This window comes from Schistocerca gregaria, chromosome 3 (assembly GCF_023897955.1).
Source record: "Schistocerca gregaria isolate iqSchGreg1 chromosome 3, iqSchGreg1.2, whole genome shotgun sequence".
Lineage (NCBI taxonomy): Eukaryota > Metazoa > Arthropoda > Insecta > Orthoptera > Acrididae > Schistocerca > Schistocerca gregaria.
The window spans coordinates 475,423,646-475,444,993 of NC_064922.1; the positions used below are offsets into that span (position 1 = coordinate 475,423,646).

Genomic DNA, 21,348 nt, shown 5'->3' on the forward strand with positions numbered 1-21,348 from the left:
TTGCGAACCTATGTCGTTTGACAAGGATGGCTTTACAATAGCAACCAATCCGGTATTTTGTCTGAACTAACTTAGGGAAGTCACGGAAAACCTAAATCAGGATGGGTGGCCTGAAGAGTGCATCCTCCATCTTTCCGAGTACAATTCTAGTCTTTTAAAAAAAGACGGATATCCATTCGATTTGTCGCTGCACTACGATACTCTTTTGCAGCGAAGTATTCATTAATGAATGGGCTCTGGATCAAATGGCTCTGAGCTCTATGGGACTTAACCTCTATGGTCATCAGTCCTCTAGAACTTAGAACTACTTAAACCTAAGGACAGCACACAACACTCAGTCATCACGAGGCAGAGAAAATCCCTGACCCCGCCGGTAATCGAACCCGGGCGCGGCAAGCGTGCAACGTTGTTCATTAATTTCACATTGCCGATCGTCGCCCACACTGCACACACTATCAGTTGACATCATGACCATGACGACGATGTTCGGTTTTGATTTTGTGCACAGGAACTTCTCAGCTCATTTATTAGTGTGGAATGCTGACTCAACTTCTCAGGAAAGCACATGAGATCAGGAAGAGGATAAAATTTTTGTATTAGATTTTGAAGGTCTCTGGAGCATAGTTTCTCAGATAAAAAACATTTTTCAAAATTTTTGGTAACATTTTTGGGAAAACAGCGATCTTGTAATCTATGTAAAATCAGTGAAAAAACAGTCTTAATCGTGATGGTTATTCTATTAAAATGGCCGGCTTCGGCCTAAGTTTAGGCAGACTTCAGACAGCACCATCAGGTGAACTTGATGTTGCGAGGAACAGTCAGTTGACAGCAGTTGCTGGAACTGCAGTATACTTTAGTTGTCCAAGTAATCCTTCTCTATACAGCATGTATTGCTTATCAGATACTTTGTTTTGTAAGTTAATTTGTTTTAGCAATATCTTTATCTCTCTGGGCAAAGTACCAGACAAATTCATTCTACGATAAAAAATGAGTACTGGACTTAACGTTCCATCGTCATGGATAAAGCTGTTTGTTAAATAAGTATCAAGGTTACTTTTGATATCACAATTGATTGGTAAATCCAGTCACGTGGTGAGGCTAACATCCTCAATGGTTTGCACAGATTTTTTCGATGAGCCTTATTACTATTTTTGATTATTATGCTCATTGTCCTCTTCTGCAGTTCGAATACTGTTCTCTTATTTTGTGCATTGGTACAAATGGTTCCAATGGCTCTGAGCACTATGGGTCTTAACTTCTGAGGTCACCAGTCCCCTAGAACTTGGAACTACTTAAACCTAACTAACCTAAGGAAATCACACATATCCACGCCCGAAGCAGGATTCGAACCTGCGACCTTAGCGGTCTCGCGGTTCCAGATTATAGCGCCTAGAACCACTCGGCCACCCTGGCCGGCTGCATTGGTTCCCCATACAATTCTGGGAAATCGCGTGCACATACACTGTCCATCCAAAAAAGTACTAAGACTGGTTTTATACCTGGAGTATAAGCGATTTTAGCGCAGTAACTAAGCTGACAGCTTGAACTAACAATTGTAAGCAGATGAAGTGCTTTCAGCCAGTTAGTTGCGAGCAGGCAGTGTTAAGCAGTGGGCAGGCGGTCGTAGTGTCTCAACGTTGTTTTGTCAAATGTAGCAACATATCTAACTCAAGTGTGCAAGACATTCTCCAGAATGTTTTGAAGGGGATTGAAGTTTGTTCTGTACGCCTTGCCTCCTAAACAAAAAAACGTTGTGTGTAGGCCAGTCACTACTTGACTGAAATGAAAAAAAGAAAAAGAAAACTATTTTCTGGAAAATCATCATGGGCGATGAGATTTGGTTTCATCGGTATGAATCTACCACAAAACGAACAGAATCGTTCTATGACCGTTATCAAAGACTTTAAAAGAAGCACAACTCTGACGTACGACCTGAACAAAATCCCAAAGGAGGACTTTCTGGCAGTTTCATGTGGTTGTATGAACGTTCTTTGCGTTGTACTCAAGTCGGGGAAGACCATGTAAAATACGTTAGCATGAAACCCTCTACCTTAACTTTCACCATTTTTTTTAAAAAAATTATCTAGTCTCGTAACTTTTTGGACTGACTGGGTAAGAATTGTATATAACTAAGAGACGCTGGGGCATAACATTAAATTCCACTCTTTGGCGGACAAACTGATTGGTAGCGGGTTGCAAGTCCTTTCTCTCGTTTGTGATCGTTTCTACCGACAACGAGACATTCATGTGTTTGTAACGTACAAAGATCAAACGTCGTGGCGTTGGTTTAGCCCGAGTGCATTACTGAAGAGGCGTGTCTGGATCCGCACTTCGGTGCAGCTGCCTGCAGCAGTGCGTAGGTGGCGCGTGAAGTCTGCGGGCTCTTTTTGCAGTGGCATTTTCCACCACCTGCCCATTTCAACTCCGGCTTTGCGCCCCCTCCCCCTTTCCGCCCCTATTCCCCCCACGTCCTTCCCCATCGCCGTTCGTGCCGCAGCCCTCGCGTCGTCCGCTTACGCCTTTTGTGCTTTAAACGGTGGCGCCGCACCTCAATGGACGTAGAAGAAAAGAAAATTATTTCGCGCTTGTGTGCTTATCCCATTGAGATGCGACGGGCAGCATTTCGGAGCCCCTCGGATTGCAGGTGTGAATAATCGGCGGCGCGAGGGATCGAGGGACAAGGGCGTCCAGTAGGGTTTCTGGCATTCCTACGGCACTAAGTTTTATTGCGGCAGTGGATGGCCGACCGCTCCTCTCACCTCAATATAGGTACAGATATACTTTCAGACGGGGTAATATTATATTTGTTATTTTTTCGCAATAAGCGTGTTTATTTGAAGTATTTCAGAGACGACTTCACGCATCATCACATCTGTTTTGTTTTTTTTTTTCAATCGTGTTTTGTTTCTGCTAACTCTTCGAGAAGTCGGAATTGTGGCCAGGAATATTTTCATCGCCGTTCAACTATAAATGCTTTACTAATTAATATTGAAAACATGTTCACCTAGCAGCTGCAGCGCATCTGTTTCAACGTTGCGGCTTGTAGCAGTTTAAAACATGACGTCATAGTCACGAAGACTACCGATATACAGTCGTGGAAAAAAGTATTTATAAATCGCTGTTCATGTAGAGTAACTTTATTTATTAGAACTAAAGAACACGACCAGATGTGTTATTTGGTACATTAACAGTATGAGGGTTCCTTCGTAATCGATATAAAGGAATTAACTAATCTAGCCTTCTGCCAAAAGTAAATAAAAGTTCTGTGCCAGCTGACTTCACACAGTGGAGGAAAAAAGTAATCATACATTCAAAAAAAAAAAAAAATTGTAGCGTACATGAATATAATGACAGTGTTAATACTTTGTAGGCATTTCTCTTCTATTTATAGCTTCTGTTAACCTCTTTGGCATGGAATGAACCAATTTTTTTGGCAGTCTCTTGAGATAATATTTTGGCGATCTTGTTGTATACATTGTTTCAGAGCACTCTTATTTCTTTCTGACCACTCTTTCAAGCGTACTTCAAAGATGTTCACATACATGAAGGACAGCACTCTGTGCTGTAAACTTGAGAACACGGGGAATATGACACAACAACAACAACAACAACAACAACAACAGACGAACTGTTTCCGTTGTATACTTAGGATATTTTGTCTTGTTGAACGTAGTAGTCTGTGCCTAAACCTAAGGTATCAACAAGTTTTTGCAGTTTTTCCTTTAGGATATTTAAATACTAAAATCTATCCACATTACCTTTAACAGAAACAAGTAGCCCAACAGCAGATGTAGTCATGCATCCCCATATCATAATTCCTCCATTGCCTTGCCGTACTGTGGGTTGAATGTGCTTGGGAGCCAGCTCAGTATTTGCTCCTCTCCACACCCAAATTTTGGCATTATTTACAAATATGTTAAATTACCTTTCATCTGTGAACAATACGCCGACGCAGAAACTTGTGATCTTGCTTTATGCTCTCGAGCGAACTCAAGTCTCAGTCTCTTGTTCTTCTTGCTGATGAATGGTTTTCTTCTAGGTACTGTGGCTCTATAACCTTCACTATTTAAAATACAGCGAAAAGCCGTTGTTGCGGTTTCCTTCCTGAGCTGATCATTAACATGCACATACAATATAGAAGCTGTCAATTTAGGATCTTTCCTTACGATCGTCATTAACACACAGCCGTATCTTTGCATTAGCATCTGTGGTCCATTGCTTCTTTCGCTATTAATGAGAATATTTCTTTCTCTGAATAGCGATGCTATGGGCAGCACAGTTGCCCTGCTTCTTCCAATAATATCAGCAATTTCTGCAAGTGATGTTTCCTTTTCTTACTGGGAGATAAGTATTTGCCTTTTCTTTACAGTTGTTTCCTTCCTTTTGCGGTCAATTTTGCTTTTGCTTAGCGTTCATCACATATTAGAACCAACATGCTCGGGACGCAGATCGCCACTAAAGGCCTTACTTGCTGCAAGCAGTTCGTTATTCGTTTCATGTTTACATTTCTAGTAGTGTATGAATACTTTTTTCCACCCTGTGTTGAGACAGCTGGTACAGAAATTTTTATTTACTCTTCACAGAAGACTATTTTAGTTAATCCATTACAGAAACCTCATATTCCATATTCTTAGTATATCAAATAACATCTCTGGTTGTGCTCTCTAGTCCTAATAAATAAAGATATTGTGCATGAAAGAAGGCGCATGAACACTTTTTCCATGACTTTAAATGGAGCAGAATCAAGGCGCAAACACTGCTACGGGGGCATACGGTAGCACATGTTGTTTTAGTTAAATCCTTTGGTGTTATTGTTTTGATTATAAGAAATTATGGCTGGGGTGGAGGGCGGGTGCATGATTAAAAAGGTGTGTTCAAGTACCCAAAATTTTAGAAATTAAGCACTGCTGTAGAATATGGTAACATTAAATTACAACAAATGTTCCGCGCCCAATTCTGAACAGTGAACAGACTCCAACCATAACGTAGTACCACTCAACAACAGTGATGTGTGTCCACTTGAGTCTGCAATTAAGTTTGCTTATTGCTCTGAATTGGCCACACAATACTGTTGTTTGACTGATACTACGTTATGGTTGCAGTCTGTTCACTGTTCTGAATTGGGCGCGTAACATTTGTTATTAAGTAGTGCAAAAAAAGGTTCAAATGGCTCTGAGCACTATGGGACTTAACATCTATGGTCATCAGTCCCCTAGAACTTAGAACTACTTAAACCTAACTCACCTAAGGACATCACACAACACCCAGTCATCACCAGGCAGAGAAAATCCCTGACCCCTCCGAGAATCGAACCCGGGCGTGGGAAGCGAGAACGCTACCGCATAAGTGTTGCAATATTACTTCGGAGTATGTAATGTTCTTATTCAGAAACGTAAGAATGGTACTGCATAAGTAAAGTTTCATCGATTTCTATCGTTCAAAACTTTTTCTGTGGTCACTTTCGTGCACAAGCATGTGTTATATTGATGACAATGTGGTTTCACTCAATACTGTGATTAGACATTGCACTCATTCTTTTAATTTATCCGAGGCCTGTTGATTTCTCAGCCGAAACTGATAAGCAATGATTGTTAAAATAATGCGACGTGCACTATTGAAGGAGTTTACATTCAAAAGCATTAACGTTTAACATCGGTTTCTCATGATAAAGTCTTGAGTCGTTAGGCGGCGTCGTATACCTCTTAAAACTTCTTAAGTTATCGACATTTATTTTTCTTTGCTGGGGTCATTTTCAAGATTCTGCTGGTGTCATTGGATGGCTGACCGAGCGAGGTAGCGCAGTGGTCAGCACACTGGACTCGTATTCAGTAGGAACACGGTTCAAATCCCCGTCCGGTAATCCAGATTTAGGTTTTCCTTAACACTTAACTGTATAGGTAAGGTCTGATATTGTCAGGAATGGAGGAAGCGGTATTTATGTAATTTCTTAAAATTAAAAAAAGTTAAAATCTTTTAATGTGACCGCATTTACATAAAACGCTTAAAATGACTAGCTTGTTTCGGTTACAAGTAGTAGCCATCTTCAGATCGTGCACAAGCAAAATGGGAGTTGAGCATGAACTGGAAAGATGGTAAAACTCGTCTGCTACTTTTAGTGTATCATTAAATTCCTTCAGTATCGCCTGATTAATTATACTGCATACCGTTACCCTTGTTTTATTTTTGTCGATATTCAGTCTATAACCTCTCTTTAAGACACAATCCAGTCCGGTTCAACTGATCTTTCTAGTCCTTTGCAGGCTCTGACAGAATTATGTCATCTGCAAACCTTAACGCTTGTATTACGTGTCCTTCCAACTTCAGTGATTTTTTCAGATTGCTCCTTTGTTTCTCTTACTGCTCGTTCTCTATAAAGATTGAATAACATCGAGGATAGGTTGGGACTCTGTCTCACGCCTTTCTCAGCTACTGCTTCCCTCTAATGTCCTTCGACTATTATAACTGCTGCCTCTTCCTGTACAAGTGGTAGATAACCTGTCGCTCTCTCTGTTTTCTTCCCGATGATTTCCAAGTCTGAAAGAGATTATTCTAGTCAACGTTGACGAACACAGTTTTTGTAAAATTGCACATGCTGTAAGAGTTTTGTCGTAATTCGACCTATCTCCTCCCTTTTTCAACTACATCTCTCCCACCATTACGATTGTGGACGATTATTTCCGTGGTTGAGTTCCATAGCATCACAGCGATAGGGGCTTCGGCGATAGAGGCTGGTAATTCTAGAGTTCACTGTACTATATTACAAGAAAACGTCAGAGAAAAGAAAATCGTGGGACGGGGGTGGGAGAGAAACGTACAAGCACAGTTTCGATATAGAAATTTCGGCGAATCTGTCAAAACAAACCATGCAGTCTATTCGGTATCACCGGAGCAAAAGACGACATAACATGTTTTGCAAAAGTGTGATGCGTTTATTCGCTGAGTGACAGGAAGAAAAAAGTCTATGATAGGACAGGCGCATGTTTAGACAGCACCGGAGCGTTGAGAGCCCTCTCGGCTGGAACCGTCGGTTGTCAGCGGTCGCAGCCTGAGCCGTGTCCGCCAGTGAATGAAGTCAACCTCCCCCACTGGAATGACGCCAGCAGTCTTTCATCGGCTGCCCCTCTCGAGGGCGCAGAAAAAGTGAAACAGGGACGCTTATTTGAAAGAATGACGCGACGCAAAAGCGTAGCCTTCCCACGGCGCTCTCTTCGGCTTTGGAATGCTGGCTCCTTCGGCGGACTTGCGTATTTTCTTACCCCTCCAAGCTGAACGCCCAGCTTCCGGCTGTCGCCCAGCTGCAGTTCTTGGATTGCTGCAACTACAGAAGGCATTCAGCGGGCCACTTCGTTCTCCGCCGGCGCACACTAGAATTGCATTTAAGAGGAAAGTAAAAAACAGCACTTTCGCTTGCTGTTGAAGTAAAAAGGCAAGCTTGTGTGTCACCCTATTTCGGAGTTTTCTGCTGCCCAAGCCACTGTGGACCTGTTTGCACGTCGATGCAGCCGACAATTTATGCTAACATACACATCACAACTAGTTGCTACTAGAGATGAACCATAATGATGTTCTCTTATACTTCTATTTCAGTTTTCGAACAAACAAACGTTCACTTACTAGCTAATAGAATAAAGTAAAATTTCTGGGAAAACTGTATCTAACCTAATTTGCCAATTAGATAGCCTAGCTTCTACATGATTTTAAAAGAAACATTTTTTTACTGATGATTTACAGCCTGCCTACCTAAATAATCCACTTTTGTGTGTGATGAATTTTTAGTCATTTTCGTACCCCTGAAAAGGACAGCTGCAAGTTTTTTTACAATGATTCGCGATTGTGACGTACCATACCCAAACAACAACACGAGTTAGCTCTCGATTCCGGCGCAGGTGCTTTACTTTTAACCATATAAAACTCGTACGTATGTTTGATTGTACGCTTTCTCAGTAGGCGACTTAATATCTAGGAGTTTCCTGAGGAAAATAAATTTCCTGCGTAGATTATATGTTTTTTTTAAATAAAATGATTATTTCTTGTTTCATCTACGAGCTATTATTTCGCACAGTTGGGCATTTTCAAGCTGCCTCTGTTTATTGTCACAGTGAAAAACTGTAATCGTATAACATTTTATGATCCACACATCTGTTTGTCGGAAGCAACAGCTGATGACGTCTTTAATAACTGTTTCTTACGATCATGGTAGGGGCACTGACACAAACGTAAATTCCATATTCTAAAAGAGAAAAACGCGACCCATGTGCAGGTCTTGTCACAAAACCAGGTTACAACTCATTAAAATACATTAGTTTCGCACTTCAAATAAAATGACACACAGCGTCTCAAAACCAACCACAGTTACCGAGACAAATTCACAGTTGCCTTTCACGTAAACCGTGTTTCTGGTAAAAAACAGCAGTGATTTCTTGAGAAGAATATCGTAGAGTTTCGTGATAAATCACCAAAAAAGAAGCATTCACTTTCGACGACAAAAATGCATGCAATATTTACTCTAGTAAAAAGAGAACTGTGTATAACGTACACCTCTCAAACGCGAAAGGGTACCACAAATAATTTATGCGCATAAGCAAAGGACAGTAGTTGCTGCACGATAGTGAAGCTGTGTAGGTGGGGACTCCGGTAGCTAACTTGGTAGCTGCATTACTGCAGTTGGAAAGGATCGCGTCAGAGTCTGAGACCTGTACAAGGTTTTAATGTCAGAAAGTTTCATAGAATTGGTGTTAAGCTGGCAGCTCATTCGTAAATGGATCCCATCAAAACAAAAAAAGAAAGGACGATTAGTGTTTATCGTCCCGGTGACAGTCCAGTCAATACAGACGGAGCGCAAGCCCAAATTACGAAAGAATGAGGAAGGAAATCGGACGTGCCCTTTTCGAAGGAACTATCCCGGCATTGGAGCAATTTAGGGAAATCACAGAAAACCTAAACCTGGAAGACCGGACAGGGATTTGACCATCGTCGTCCTGGAAGCGGGTCCAGAATGCTAACGACTTAACGACCTCGCTCGGTGTGATTGCTTCGTATTCTACTACCCGATGAAGGGATGGAGCCGTGGTTTGTTCAATGCAGATGCGTACAAAATTATGTGAACCGCACAAATAAACTAATTTTTTTTCAGCTGTAGTTTGTATATTTCATTAACGGGCTAATCATTCATCGTTTCAGAGCTCATGAAACCAGACTTAAAAATTATGCATGCGCTGTTTGCTTAAATTTTAACTAATGAAAGCATAAAATTGGCATATTGTTAATATTTAAAATTTTTGTTTACAGCGTATCCGTACCTGATTTTCGCCACTTCCAAAGAGATTCGGATTGCCAATGTCTCCAAACCGACGAAGATTTCTACAATCGTCAGGGTAAGTAATCCTGCCCATTAATCTAAAAGAGCTGAACATTATCCTCATTAAGACTCTCAAAATGTACTCGTAAATGGTTGTAAAACGCTCGCATTATTGAGAAAGTTAAAATCGAAGATACCCTGTACCTCAGCCACTTCGATGTGACTATAGTATAGATAGTGTAAATCAAGCCAACTCTATGTAAGTACGAGGCTTACATTGAAGTGACAAAAGTCATTGGATACGTCCTAATGCCGTGTCGAGCCCTCTTTTGCCCGGTTTTGTGCAGCATCTCGACATCGCATGGACTTAACAAGTCGTTGGAAATCCGCTGCAGAAATACTGAGCCATGCTGCCCTTATAAACGTCAGTAAATGGAAAGTGATGCCAGTGCAGGATTTTGTGCCCATACGGGTCGCTTGATTGTGTCCCATAAATGTTCTATGGCATTCGTGTCGGGCGATCTAAGTGGCCAAATAATTCGCTCGAATTGTTCATACTATTCTTCAAACTAGTCACGAACGATTGTGGCCCGGTGACATGGTGCATTGTCATCCATAAAAATTCCATCGTTGTTTAAGAACATGAAGTCCATCAATGCCTGCAAGTGATCTTAAAGAGGTTCATTTGGATTAAAGGAACCAGTCCATTCCATGAAGCCACCGCCCACAGCATTATGAAACCACCACAAGCTTGCACAGTGCCTTGCTGACAATTTGGGTCCATTGTTTCATGGGGTCTGCGCCACAATCGAACCCTACCACAGCCCTTACCAGCTGAAATCGGGACTCATCTGATCATGTGATGGTTTTCCAGTCGTCTAGGGTGCAACCGATATGGCCACGAGCCCAGTAGACTTGCTGCAGACGATGCTGTCAACAGCCTTTCGGGTCGGTTGTCTGCTAACATAGCCCATTAACTCCAAATTTGGCCGACTGTCCTAAAGGATAAGTTCGTCGTACGCCCCACATTGATTTCTGTGATTATTTCACGCACTGTTGCTTGTCTCTACGCAAACGCCGCTGCTGTCGGTCGTTAAGTAAAGGTCATAACTCTTTGCGTTGTCCGTGGTGAGAGATAATAGCTGGGATTTGGTATTCTCGACACATTCTTGACACTATGGAACTCAGAATACTGAATTCCCTAACGATTTCCGAAATCAAATGTCTCATGCGTCTAGCCCCAACTACCATTCCGCGTTAAGTCTGTTAATTACCGTCGTGCAGCCATAATCACGTCGGACACCTTTTCACATGAATCACCTGAGTGCAAGTGACAGCTTCGCCAGTGCTCTACCCTTTTATACACCGTGTACGCGCTACTGCCGCCATCTGTATATGTGCATATCGCTATCCTATGACTTTTCGTCACCTCAGTGTATAGGGCTCGCTTGGTCATTGCTTCATACCATTCCATTACAAAAATCCTATCATCCCAATGCAAATCAAACCGACTATATGTATACACGAGGCTTGTTCCTAGGGTAAAGTTATATTTTTTCCGTCTACTGTGTATTTTCGACAACGAAGTAAGTTATGGATCCAAATACCCGCGCTGTTGAGCGCCGATGAACAACAGCGACAAGATGTTTGCCAGCGCGATTTCAGGGTAGATACGACGTCTGACAAGAAATCACTTTTAAACCGCAGGCTGGGATGATGGAAAGAGATTGGAGTTCGCATGGCTACCCGCCAGGGACCGAAGTCTAACGCCTGTTCATCTGCATGCACAAAGCCCGTTCTGTGGGAATCCCAATAAAGAAAGATAAAGCCTACATAGCTAGTACTGCCTCTGAAGTCTTGCCATATCCGACTTTATGATTCTAAGTGTCTTTGTCACATTGCATGTTTCATTAACATATTACTGTGTTCTATTTTGATCAAGAGAGAGACGTGGATAGTCAGTAAGAGCATCCACTTCAGTGTGCTTAGTAAGGTCTCAGACAATCCGACACATGGTGACGTGCTCAAAACTTGCACGTGGGTTAATCCTCATGCTACAGATAAAGCGGTTGAATACGTATCAGGTTGCTGCGGGGGGGGGGGGGGGGGGGGCAGTTGACTTTTCAAGAGTAATTGCCGTAACTGTTAATACATTTATATCTCTGTGATACAAGAAGGTGTGTGCCTTCCTGGAAAAATGTTTGTGGCTTTTCTACGGAAAAAGATTTCACCCAGGTGTGCACCTCTTTGTACGAAACAAATCGACGGCCTCTAAAAATGTGGAAGTCACATTGGAACAGATCGGAATTGTAAGGAGGATGTGTGAGGTCTTCCCAACAAAATGTGTCCAGTGTACTCGCAATTACCTTGGCAACATGTGGGCATGCCCTCATGTAGCAAAGATTGTTTCGAATACGCTGTAGGCGTTTTGCTGGATGGTCTTTATACATCCTCCCTACAATAACAGGTCGTCTACAGTCATCTATCTCCATTGCCCAGTGGTAATACGATAGGCCACATTCACGGTGATATCCATTGGACCACATCGGAGAAACAGTTTCCCTGCTGAAGCTTAAAGCGATGCCGCATGCGGGCAGGATTGTTGCGTGCCGTCCCCCTGACGCTACTCGTCAACAAACAAGAAGCTGCCTTTATAAAGTGCAAGCAGATACGAGGAACGAGACTTAAAGAAGTTTCAGAACAAAAATGAACTGCAGTTAATGTTTGGAGATAGTCCATCATGGAGAGCCGGACTCGTGCAATAAAAAGACGCAGGCAGATCAGGCTGGCACAAAAAGCGGAGGCGCCAATGGGGCGCCGGCGGCGATGTCGGTGGCGCCTCTGGTGGGTGCCGACTGAGCTGCTCAGCGCCCCACCGGTCCGTCCTGTTTTCTCTTCGGCGTGCCGGACGTTGCCTGCGGGAGTGGCAGCCGAAAGATGCCGCCCGCACAGGCGCCAGTTACGTCTGCACCAGGAGGCAACCAACTCCGGATCTTCGATATTTCCGAATTGGGACGAAAAATTGACAGAGGCGCACCCCCCCCCCCCCCTCCTCCCTCCTCGAATGTTTGAGATAGAACGACAAAAATTTTTAAAACCGTCTTTTTCTAAAATACGAGGGTTGTCCAGAAGGTTATGTGCCGCATTCTTTTTTCCTCCAACGATTCTTTATTGACTATAATGAGAATTACACACATGGAAAGAATGTTGTTTTATCTACACACCCTATTTTTCCACGTAATCTCCATCCCGTTCTGTCGCCTTCTTCCAGCGCGAAACAAGGGTGTGTATGCCCTGTCGGTATCAACCTTTCTCCTGGTGGCGAAGTAAGTGCTTCACTGTGTGAATTACCTCCTCATCGTCCTCGAAATGTCTTCCACTTGTTTGGACCATTCAAAGGATGCCATTCGTGGAAGTCCGAGGGGACTAGGTCAGGGCTGTATGTTGGATGGAGTAACAATGTCCAACCCTGTTTAGCGATGTGTTCAGCAGTCCTAAGACTTGTGTGGCGCCTAGCGTTATCGTGTTGCAGCAAAACATCTTCAGGGTTACTGTGGTGCCGACGTCACCGGAAGCGCGTCTTGAGTTTTGTTAATATGTTGACATGTGCCTCTGAATTAATAGTGCCGCCTCTTGGCATCGCATCAATGAGAATCACACCTTCACAGACCCAGACCACTGTGATTATGACCTTACCGGCAGAAGCAGTTACTTTGAATTTTTTCTTCTGTGGTTAGTGGGAATGGGGCCATTGTATCCACTGTCGTTTTGTTTCGGTCTCAAAATGGGGAACCCAGATTTCATCACCTTTCAGAATCCGGGACAAGAAGGCCTCCCCCCTCAGCTTCAGACAAATGTTTTTCTCTGTAACACACACCAAATAAGCAAGACTGTTTTGACACAAATGGTCATTTTTATCTACAGGTACCTTATTTACAGCCGGCCGCTGTGGCCGAGCGGTTCTAGGCGCTTCAGTCCGGAACCGCACTGCTGCTACGGTCGCAGGTTCGAATCCTGCCTCGGGCATGAATGTGTGTGATGTCCGTCGGTTAGTTGGGTTTAAGTAGCTCTAAGTCTAGGGGACTGATGACCTTAGATGTTAAGTCGCATAGTGCTCAGAGCCATTTGAACCATTTTGAACCTCATTTACATAAATAACACGACAGAATATAATACACGAAGTACCAGTATCAAATGCCTATTAGGCATACTGCAAACAAAACATTTTATGTTAGTAAATAGTTTCACATTTCATTCATACGCTCCAGTTTCTCAAACATGAGATCGAAAAGTAGTAGTACAATTTTTTTTTATAATTTCGGTATCATCATATTCTTCCATATAATTAGTGTGATGTCTCCGTTTCTTCTCTTTCCTCGTTCTAACAATCAATCTTGTCATCGCTAATTCTGTAACTCTTCTTGCCCTTGTCAAAACTTATTCTCCTGTTAACTTCACTAATCTTGCAAGATCACCGGTTCAGTTATACCGCATTTATTCTCCGGTTAGGCGTTATTACGCATTCATACAACGTGTTTCCCACGCTATTCCGAGAATAGAACTTACGCGGCTGCTAACCGGGGACTGTACAACTGGCATAGCGATCTGGTAAAAGTTTTATGTAAACATTTCATTTTCTTGGATACACTGAGAAGATTAATATGTAATCTTTCGTACCTGTTATTCCTGATAGCCGTTTATTACCACTCTGTTAGTCTGAATCTATGGATATTTCGCTAATAATTACAACTACTTTGATCATTTGCACACCCAAACAACCACATAAACAAACAGCGACTGGCATTCATCCGTTCGAGTTCATTCGACTCAGCTCATATACCCCGTCCCTTTTTTTCTGTGGGAAAGTTTTTATTTCCAGATGCGACGAGGATTCCCCTGGCAGAGACATCACGCACACTATACAATCATTCAAATATCATCTTATGATTCGTCCAGAAATCACTTTAGAATGTGTTCGAAAATGTTCAAAAACCTACAGGGATGGGTTTCAAAATTATATGAATAATCCGTAGACCAATGTGCACTGGATGCTAGGCGCTTTATGAAAAAACAATAGTATGAATTTGACGCTTCCTGAAACTGCCGCCCGGGGCAGATACCCCGGTTTGCTTCCTCCTTCCCCCCGCCGCTCCGCCTAGATCCAGGCCTGGGGGCAGCAGATGCTTTTCGTATTATGAGAGGGGTGGAGGAAGAGGAGGAGCAATACTGGGCGTAAAGGAAGAGGCAGATAGGAAAGTATCCGCATGCTGATTAATATTTCATTCAGGCTACAGGAGCTTGCAGTCCACAAGGGGTGTGCCAGAGAGAGAGAGAGAGAGAGAGAGAGAGAGAGAGAGAGAGAGAGAGAGATCTAGTTTTTCCTGCACACTGTGCTATGTTGATGCTCAGTAATAACATACCATTTATGATGTCTACAGTTTGATGACGAGTTTTTGTTACATCTCTTCACGCTAGTCTATCCTGTGCAAGTCTTTCCATCTCTGCTTAAGTACTGCAACCGATATTTATTTGAACCTGCTTGCTGTAAGCTGGACTTTGTCTCTCTCTACAAATTTTAGCCTCCCTCTCCCTTCCCCGTACTCTCCGTTCCCTCCATTACCAAATTGATTTTGCCTTGATGTCCCAGTGTGTGTCCTACTAACTGCTCTCTTCTTTCAGTTAAATGTGCCAAAAATTTCTTTCCTCCCCAGTTCGATGCGGTAGCTCCTAGTTAGTAATCCGATCTACTCATTTAATCTTCAACATTCTTTCCTAGCACCGCATTTCAAAAACTTCTTTTCGCTTCTATGTAGAAACTGTTTATCCATCCACATTGTACTTCCGCACAAGACTACTATCCGGACGAATACACTGGTGTACAAAACTTGAGGACGCAAATAACTCTCGCATGATGTGTCAATGCCAAGTAGTATAGCTCAATGAAACTTGGACCATGCAGAGAAAGAATAACTACATTGCAATACAGAAAGTAACTGAAAAAAAAGCAATGAGGCAAATAGATATGATACTTTTATTCGAAGGCAATAACTCCACTTAAGTCACTGTAATTCATGATGGTTCCCAATATATTAAAATTTGGAATATGGTTCGTAGTAGGGTGTGTGTTCACCGCGGACAGCAGAGCGTGTTCTCCAAAGTGTTTCCCATGGTGGCCAAAAGGGTAGTAAGGAGTTCATCATAGGGCATTCCATTTCTCCACCATTGGAATTGACATGACAACTACAGCATGGTCGCTGGTGCATGTGGATGTGCTGTAATCTGTATCCTCAATGCGTCCAACAAGTGCCTGATGGAATTTCAGTCGCAGAAATGGGCAGGCCAGTCCTTTTGCTGAATATTCTCTCATTACAGAACTCTTCCAAATGCGCAGCTCTGAGCAGCCACGCATTGTCTGATGTATGGAAAGCAGTGTGTACGTGTGTGTGTGTGTACAGGATCTCCTCTCAAACCGGTCTATCGACTTCAGCCAAATTCGGCACAGAAACGGCAGGCCTCGTGACTATCAGAACTCCAGTAGCAGCTGAGATACGGGCGAAAACGTGCTTTCCCCTTCCTGGCTTATAGTATGCCTTGGATGATAGGTGTGCTGGGTGGCAACGGTATCGTCATGCCAAATCAACCTGCTTTAGAGGGCAACCTACATGTCAGGTACAAGAAACATTTTCCCAGACCCTGCGTGACAGACATGTTGTGGGATTTGTACCAGCCTGGTTTATTGAACTATATTTCAGGGGCTACACATGCTGATGATCGTGGCTGGGGACAAATTAAGGGGGAGGAGGGAATGGACAGAGAGATGAGAGGAGGTGGGGATGCATTAAGCACGTGCAAAAGGAAGAGAGGGTGACAGAGATGTAAAGAGAGTGGCGTAGGATACGGTCAGGGGGAGAGGGGAGAAACATATGGTCGGAGAGAAGGTGTGGAGGAATGGAATGAGGAGGTGAAGAGATGAAGAGAATGAGCGGAGGAGATAGACAGGAGGAGGAGGAGGAGGAGGAGGAGGTGGCGGCCACAGAGGAGGAAAGGAGGAAGTGTGTTAAATATAAGTGACAAACACGTATGCAGGCAAAGCTGTGGGGGAAAGGCGTTTCCACATCCACAACTTGAAATCGCGGGGTGGTAGGTTGACATTCATTACAAGGCCAAAAAACACTGGCCCCCTCGTCTAACAGGACAACAAACCAATCCTACATGAGCTGACGCGCATAGAAAGGAAATTCTCATACAATTTCCAGTGTTTGAATATTCGTTTTACTGTTCCATTTCCAAGAGTAATATTATCCGTTGCGGATGTCTCAGAACCTGTGATTGTTTACTCAGTGTAAATATATAAAACTGCAACCAGTTACTTTTTTTTCAGACGGTTTTCCCTAAGTTACATATCTGTTTCAAGTATAATGTTAGGTGCTGGCTTGCGACAGTACGGGCGGCTTGTTTTGTTAGCATCCATCTGCCTGCTTCCATTGTGATGGCCACTTGGCACCATATCACACGCTTTTACACAATATGTATACCTGTACACTGTGCTAGCGAAACTTTGCGCTGGCATCCACCACGTGCTAGATCCCAACAAAAAGAGCTGCCAACACTTCTCATGCCAGCACCCAGCATTATGCTTGTAATAGAGGTGTAACTTTCGGAAAACCATCTGAAGATGAGCCTAAAAAGGTTCTAAAACCGGGAATAATAACTATTTTTTTTAAAAAAAAGTGACTAGTTGCAGTTAAATGTATTTACATTGTTCCACTTTTGGTTTTCAGTTGATTGCAGTGCACTTTTTTAGTCTGACTCCATCAGAAGGTTCTGGATCCCTGTTAGACGACCAAATTAGAGTGTCTCTAGAATCGCTATAGCGTTTGCGGTTAAAATTGAATATGGGACAAAATAAATTGCTTGAAATATATCAGCTCGGTGACAAGAAATGCACATCCTTCTGCAGAAGTTTCTTGATGTTGAAAGCATCAGTGTATACTGAAACAAAGGGTGGCCATTAAGGATGAAGGTAACCATTGAATTTCTGCCAAATCAATTTTTCGCATACTGTAATAATGAGTGTCTAGGTATTCCAATTGTAATTCCAAATGGGACTATGTCGCTATCTGTTTGAATCCAATGGTCGATGTTACGCACTGACTAATGCTACACCTAGTAGAGGGCAGATGCGTCGTACTTCCGCTTATGAGCGGAAGATTGTCTCTCATATTTCGTAGGATCGTGATTGGTCTACTACTGAGCTGCTGACTCTTTTGGCAAATAAATGTTCTCGTAAAGACCTGACGTCGAACGCACAGCAGAGGTTCAGCAGCCTCTATTAGTAAGGCGTTCGTCGGAGTCGATCGCATTGCTCCTGTGGGAGGGTGCCGGAATTGTACCATGTCAAGGCTATGCAGTGCACGTTTAGTAGCACTGTCTAGTCACATTATTGTGACCACTTGTCAAAAGCTTCAATAACAACTTTCCGCAACGCAGGCCGCTGGCAGATGTGTAGGCAGCGTCAGTGAGGTTCTGGAAGGTTCCGACACGGATGTGGGCCATACCGACACCAGTGCCGTGGCTAGCTGTATTACGTTTCTCGACCGGATTTAAATCCGAGGTATTTTGATGGTCTGGCGAGTGCGGTAAACTCCTGGTGCTCTTCAAGCCACGCATGTACACTGCGAGCTGTGTAGCACGTTACATTGCCCTACTAGGAAAGGCCATCGTGCGGAGAAAGAACAAGCTGCGGGTAGGGGTGAACATAGATGCAAAATTGTGTTGATTATGTCCTCCATAATGACAAGATCGCCCAGGGAATGTCACGAAAACATTCTCCAGACCATAATGCCCCCCTCCGACGTGATCGCTTTCCGAGATCTCGAGATTGTTACAGGGCCGTACATGCCAACAGCCGTCTGTCCGATCGTGCAAAAGGAGTGATTCATTTGAAAAGGCCACCTGTCGCCGCTCAATGGATGTCCAGCTGCGTTATTGGCGTGCAAATTCCAGCTTTGATCGCCGATGAACTGTATAGGTGCATGAAGCAGACACTGAACGATCGTTGAGGAGATACTGTTGGTAGCCTCTTGGTTCATCTGGGCGGTCAGCTGTTGAGCAGCTACGGGAACACACTTGGAATTGCGACGTACACATTGTGTGGAATACTGGACGATCGGATTATTTAACGCTGACGGCAGCAATGCAGCCACCCACTGCCACTACAATCGATGGATTTTTTTACCGTCTCCGCCGAAATAGTGGCCTGCGTGACTAAATGCGCGGTTACACATCGTCCAGTCTGCCGCTGAGCGCTGTCGTGAACGCGTTGAGAATGGCGCAGTGGTGTGATTTAATCATGGCCGAAGTGGTTGTAATTGACAATGAGCTATTAATTCATTTTGTACAAGAAAGGTATGTGCTCTGGGACAAAACCTTGGACATTTTTAAAGATAGGAACGCCACAAGGAGTGCGTGGCATGAAGTTTGTCTTAAACTTAGGAATGATTTTGATAAGCTGGAAGACAGCGAAAAGAATGACTTTGGTGAGTAAAAACAGTTTTACCCATTTATTTTATAATCCTATTGAATTGTCGTTGTTGTTGTTGTTGTTGTTGTTGTGGTCTTCAGTCCTGAGACTGGTTTGATGCAGCTCTCCATGCTACTCTATCCTGTGCAAGCCGCTTCATCTCCCAGTTTTTATTTATTTATTTATTGTTCCGTGGGACCAAATTAAGGAGAAGTCTCCATGGTCATGGAACGAGTCAATACATGAAATTATAACACGATATTAGAAACAGATAAAATGAAATATAAAAAAAAAACACATTCAGGTGACAAGTCGTAAAATTAAATAAAGAAAATCAACAATGTAACACTGGAATTTGCTTAATTTTTTTAGATCTTCCAGGAGCTGCTCGACAGAATAGGAGTGAGCCATGAGGAAACTCTTCAGTTTAGACTTAAGAGTTTGAGCTACTGCTAAGATTTTTGAGTTCTTGTGGTAGCTTATTGAAAATGGATGCAGCAGAATACTGCACTCCTTTCTGCACAAGAGTCAAGGAAGTGCATTCCACATGCAGATTGGATTTCTGCCTGGTATTAACTGAGTGAAAGCTGCTAACTCTTGGGAATAGGCTAATATTGCTAACAGCAAACGACATTAAAAGAAAATATATACTGTGAGGGCAATGTCAGAATTCCCAGACTATTGAATAGGGGTCGACAAGAGGTTCTCGAACTTAACACCACATATATCTCGAACAGCCCGTTTTTGAGCCAAAAAATACCCTTTTTGAATCAGAAGAATTACCTAAAAAAATAATACCATACGACATAAGCGTATGAAAATATGCGAAGTAGACTACTTTTCGTGTTGAAGTGTCACTTATTTCAGATACTGTTCTAATGGTAAATAAAGCAGCATTTAGTTTCTGAACAAGATCCTGAACATGGGCTTTCCACAACAGCTTACTATCTATCCGAACGCCTAGGAACTTGAACTGTTCCGTCTCGCTTATAATATGCCCATTCTGTCTGATCCAAATATCGGTTCTTGTTGAATTGTGAGTTAAAACTGTAAAAACGGAGTCTTACTGTGATTTAGCATCAAATTATTTTCCACAAGCCACGAACTTATTTCATGAACTACGTTATTTGATACTGTTTCAATATTACACACAAGATCCTTCACTATCAAGCTGGTGTCATCAGCAAACAGAAATATGTTTGAGTCACCTGTAATACTAGAAGGCATGTCATTTATATAAATAAGAAACAGCAGTGGCCCCAGCATCGGCCCTTGGGGAACGCTCCACTTAACAGTGCCCCATTGGGCTTGAACATCACTACCACTCTCAATATTGCGGAGAATTACCTTCTGCTTTCTGTTCTTAAAGTAAGAGGCGAACCAATTGTAAGCTAATCCCCTTGCTCCATAATGGTCCAACTTCTGCAGTAATATTTTGTGGTCAACACAGTCAAAAGCCTTCGTTAAATGAAAGAAAACACCTAGCGTTTGCAACCTTTTGTTTAATCCGTCCAAAACTTCACAGAGAAAAGAGAATATAGCATTTTCAGTAGTTAAACCATTTCTAAAACCAAACTGAACATTTGACAGCAAATTATGTTAATTTAAATGCTCCAGTAACCTTGTATATACAACCTTCTCGATAACTTTAGCAAACACCGATGGCATAGAAATAGGTCTATAATTGTCAACATTATCCGTCTTCCTTTTTATAGAGTGGCTTCACTACCGAGTACTTTAATCGGTCAGGAAACCGACCACTCCTAAAGGAATAGTTACAGATGTGGCTAAGTACTGGGCTAACATACATAGAACAATACTTCAGTATTCTGCTAGATACCCCGACATATCCATGAGAGTTCTTGGTCTTCAGTGATTTAATTATTAACTCAATCTCCCTCTTGTCAGTATCATGGAGGAGCATTTCAGGTAACAGTCTCGGAACACTATTTTCTAAGAGCGCTATGTGATTCCCTGTTGGGACTAGATTTCTATTTAGGTCACCTGCTATATTCAGAAAGTGATTATTAAATACTGTACATATATGCGACTTATCAGTAACACGGACATTCCCATTACGCACTGATTCTATATCTTCGACCTGTCTGTGCAGACCAGCCACTTCCTTTATGACTGACCATATGGTTTTAATTTTATCCTATTTTTTATTCTATCTGCAGACCACATACTTTTTGCCTTCCTAATAACATTTTTAAGCACCTTACAATACTGTTTGTAATGGGCTGCTGCATTTAGATTTTGACTGTTTCTAACGTTTTGATATAATTGCCACTTTGTTGTACAAGATATTCTTATCCCTCTAGTCAGCCACCCTGGCTGCCTGTTTGTGCTAGTATCCTGTTTTGAACGTTCTAACGGAAAGCAACTTTCAAAGGGCACGGAAAAAGTCTTGAGAAAAGCATTATGCTTATCGTCTACTGTATCAGCGGTATAAACATCTTGCCACTCTTGTTCCTTGATAAGGTTTACAAAGGTCTCTACAGCAACTGGATCAGCTTTCCTAAAA

At 42.6% G+C, this 21,348-nt stretch overlaps 1 protein-coding gene across 2 annotated transcripts in view; it reads left to right on the plus strand.

Moving 5' to 3' along the window:
* The window catches only part of LOC126355002 (low-density lipoprotein receptor-related protein 6), a 309,816-nt gene that overhangs the window by 210,423 nt on the left and 78,045 nt on the right, over window positions 1-21,348 (plus strand). For both annotated transcript variants that reach the window (XM_050005129.1, XM_050005130.1), the window contains exon 2: window positions 9,289-9,374. In XM_050005129.1, the coding sequence (XP_049861086.1) occupies window positions 9,289-9,374 (86 nt within the window). The remainder of the gene's footprint in view (window positions 1-9,288; window positions 9,375-21,348) is intronic.